Source organism: Microtus ochrogaster, linkage group LG4 (assembly GCF_000317375.1).
Source record: "Microtus ochrogaster isolate Prairie Vole_2 linkage group LG4, MicOch1.0, whole genome shotgun sequence".
In the NCBI taxonomy this organism is placed as follows: Eukaryota; Metazoa; Chordata; class Mammalia; order Rodentia; family Cricetidae; genus Microtus; species Microtus ochrogaster.
This window is the reverse complement of record NC_022030.1, coordinates 17,518,132-17,522,204: the sequence shown is the minus strand read 5'-3', so window position 1 is coordinate 17,522,204 and position 4,073 is coordinate 17,518,132. Positions and strand designations below refer to the sequence as shown.

Here is a 4,073-nt window from a genome sequence, read left to right as displayed (position 1 = left end):
CAGAGAAAAATGAAGAGTGCAATAAATATCAAAATAAAAAAATAAAGCAATAAATAAATAAACCTTCTGCTTGAATTCCTCAGGACCCAGTGGGAGCAGATAGTGCCCACACTCAGTAGGGAAAGCCAAGGATGACAGTGATTAAGGCCATGTCACTCACAAGACATGGTGACAGAGATAAATAAAACCAACACCTGTTTGGCACCATGGACCCTGACTGAGCCTAACTGGAGGGGAATAGACTAGAGCAGGGCATCTTTAGGCTGTGACAAAAGAAAAATCCTGAGCCACCCCAACCTTAATCTAGGGTTCCCACTCTTATAATTAAAATGGAGGGGAGAGGGCTACGGAAGGCAGGCAGCAGCTCTGGTGACACCTACCTACATCCCCTAATGTCCTCTGGAACCCCGCCTTTACCCACCAAGTGTGACAGACATGAGTATGTAGGGTGTGGTATATGGCCAGGCCACTCACTCATGCTCTCGATGTCCAGAGAGTCCACGACAGAGCGTCTGTGCTCGTCGCCTGCAATGGCCCGCTCGAAGGCCTTCTGCTTCACAATCTTGCTGCACTCCTGGTACTTCATCTTGGCGTCCTTGTCATTAGGCTTCACTTTCACCACCTGGCCAGGAAGAGGGAGTAAAGAGGTGTCATAATGGAGGGCCAGCCACCTAGCCGGTGAGCCACCAGGGTCACTACAACTGCCTGGACAGCACGGGGCTGAAGAAAGGACAGAGTTAGACTACCCAAGGATTACCACATGCTAGCGGGGCCACACTGGACCTGTCACCTAGGACTCAGTTTTTACATCCCCACACAAGGTACACTGAACTGCCCCACAGGGTGGTTTTAGAGACCAGGGCATTGTGCCCTCACTAAACAACTCTGACCCTGTTAAAACCAAACAGGTGCCCAGCTGAGCACACAGGTCTTAGGCTCCCAGCACTGCCAGTGGGCAGATAAGGGGCTACTCTTAGAGCAGCATGGATTTCTAACACCTTAATATCCCCTAGTATAAAGTGGGGGTTTGTTGGAAGGACTGAGGGCCTTGGCACACAAGGGGGACTGTGCCAGTGGCAGTGAGCAGTTTGTTTCCCCTGGGGCTTTATGGGAAACTGAGGCTCCAATTGCTGTTTCCTCTGGTAATGGGACAGGAGACACAAGTCGAAGCTTAGGAAGTCCTAGGGCAGGTACTCAGAATGCTTCCCCCAGCCCCAAAGCTGGCTGAGTGAGTCAGAGCCTGGGCAAAGACAACTGCTACTCCCTGCAGGTGCTTGGCCAACAGCAGGCTGGGCAGGCTCAGACTGGGCCACCTGCCAGACAGCTCCACTGGGGTGTGGGTGTGGCATCAAGCTTAAGAGCTGCCAGTTTTAGGCAGCCCTTGGAGCCCTTCCCAGGGAGAGGCAGAAAGGCCAGGTTCCCTCTGCTCCCCAGGATAAAGTCTACATGGCTTCAAGCCTGGCCCTCAAGACCCACCCTATTTCTCTGTGGCCTGGTACTGCCTCTCTCGTAACTCAGGCTTTTGGTCACACTGCCCTTATCCACACATTTCATTCCTAATTTCAACCTCCTTTCTGCTCCTCTTCCTCATGAAGCCTCCAGAAGGGTGAGGGCAATGTCTTCCCATTTGAAGTGGCACTGGAGGGACAGAGCTGTGTCCTAAGCAGAGAATGAACGCCTCGTAAAGGAAGAAAGAGTGGCAAACACATCCCAGGAGCCAGACCCATCTTCAGGTGAGCTGCATGCTAAGAAGAAAGATGGAGCTGGGTGCTGCCATTATGGTGAACGACCCTGGCTCACACTATCCTCTGTATAGCTCGATGGGCTGTCCAGCACAATTCCCAATACACAGAGTGGTAAAGTTATTAACCCCAAAAGTCAAGGTTCTTTGCACTCCTGGATTAGTTTGTGTCACCACTCACATGAAGCCTAGTGCTTCCCTCCTGCCGACCCCAGGACAGAGGCAGAGAGTAGTTCTTCAGGCTCTGGGTTCTGGCCTTCAGGGCATGTGTCCTGCTCAATCAAGACCCCCCCAGTTTCTAGAAAGTAGGGTGTGGTGCTAGGACCCCACAGAAGTCTGGTGTGAGACTGTACTACCCCAGACCCAGCAGCAGCAGCAGCAGCAGCAGCAGCAGCAGCAGCAGCAGCAGCAGCAGCAGCAGCAGCAGCAGCAGCAGCAGCAGCAGCAGCAGCAGCAATCAATTCCCAGATCTGCAGTGCAGGTGTTGAAAAGATTGCTAGGTATGACGGACAAAAAGAGCTCCTCTCCTGAGGAAAGGTACAGTTTTACACTACAGGGCTCTTCGGGGCCTGAGACCCATCCCATCAGAACTAGATGCCACACTAGACATCTCGTTCCTTTTTTTCCTCCTTTTTTTGAGACTACGTAGCCCAGGCAGGCCTTGAACTCACAGAGATTTGCTAGCCTCTAACTTCTGTCTCTCAAGTGCTGGGATTAAAGGCATGCATCACCACACCTGGCCCGTGGACATGTCTTTAAAAAGTGGCATCTGAAGCCAGGTACAGTAATGTGCCCAGTATTCCAGGGATTCTGGAAGCTCAGGTAGGAGAATGGCTTTATCCTAGGAGTTCAAGGACAGCCTGAGTGTCACAGTTACTTTCTCAAAAGGGAAAACCAAGCAACAAACAAACAATTCTATGTGGACTGCAACTGTGGCAATGTCCTGTGATGTTCATGTGGTTCAAGCAGACCCTGCACGGGGAAACAGGGATAGGGCAGGTGAATGTCATCAACCACGCTTCTGAAAAAATGAGATGTCTTTAAAAGCTGCCCTCTTCAGGGACTGAAGGTACGGCTCTGTGGCACAGCGCTTGATGTTTGTGAAGTAATTAGAACTAGATGAGGTTGTGAGGCTAGGCCCCCTTGAAAGGACTAGGGGCTTTAGAAAAACAAATAGGCTGGGTGGTGGTGATGTAAGCCTCTGAGGCAGAGGCAGGCTGATCTCTGTGAGTTTGAGGTCAACCTGGTCTACAGAGCAAGTTCCAGGACAGAGTCCATAGCTACACAGAGAAACCCTGTCCTGAAAAACCAAAAACCAAAACCAAACAAAAAACCCAACCACCCAACCAAACAAAAAATCCCAGAAAGAACAGAATGGGAACGTGGCTGAATGGTAGAGCCCCTGCCTAGAATCCCCCAGTGAGGGACTGGGGGCGTGGTTCAGCTGTAAACTGCTTGCAGAGCCCCAAGTTTCCTCAGCGTTGACAAAAATACAACAAATGGCACTGTCAGCTGTCAGGTTCACTGGTAGTCACTACTATAAGCCCTGGGACACATGTTTGGGAACTTGGACTTACTAGGTTTGCAGAAGCTATTGGGGCATAATATACTCCATCATGACACCCAGAGCAGACTCAAGGCAGTTCCATATCCCACAAGGCTCTACTGGCAATGAGGCCGGCAGTCCCCCCACCTGGGAGCAATCTAGAGCTTCAGTCATTCAGGCCTGCTGTGGATACCAAGCAAAGCGCCCATACTTATCAGAACTGAGTACAATGGATACAGACCAGCAAGAACCAACAAAGGGCATTATGGTTTACCTGCATAGACAATGAGATTTGGCCCAGAGGAACCAGATGGTGCATCACATAGTAGAGATAGTATGTCAGGTAGCCCATTAAGGACAGCCTTATATACAACACACCTTTTCTCTAGTGAGTGAATCTACCACAACACCCCCAGCACCTGCTCAATGCAGCAGGCGGGGATATCGCCAGTGCTAACAGCCCAGGGGCCAGCATGGTGCCAGGAACTTGCACTTATGCCCTGGTTAGGAGCCTGACTCAGGATAGGCTACCACCTTCTGGAATTCCTGAGAGACTGCAGGGGAGTGTCCTGCCTTACCTCTCAACTTCAGTTTCTGCATCTGTAAATCAGGGATAATAGTGGTTTCTGCTGTGCAGGGGACCATGGAGAAGAAATGACTTTCATGGCCTGAAGGTTGCTGGCATGTGAGTGATGAGCTAAAGACTAACTCTGATTGTCCCTGTTTCTTTTGTATCACTCTATCAAGGGCATCAAAATGTGTTTCTAAGAAACACAAAGGTAAGCC

General features: G+C 50.6%; 1 protein-coding gene across 1 annotated transcript in view; it reads right to left on the bottom strand.

The window, feature by feature from the left end:
- Positions 1–4,073, bottom strand: part of LOC101993350 (serine/threonine-protein phosphatase 5) — a 26,492-nt gene that overhangs the window by 14,053 nt on the left and 8,366 nt on the right. Inside the window, exon 3 of the mRNA XM_005361031.2 lies at positions 475–622. Within this exon, the coding sequence (XP_005361088.1) occupies positions 475–622 (148 nt within the window). The remainder of the gene's footprint in view (positions 1–474; positions 623–4,073) is intronic.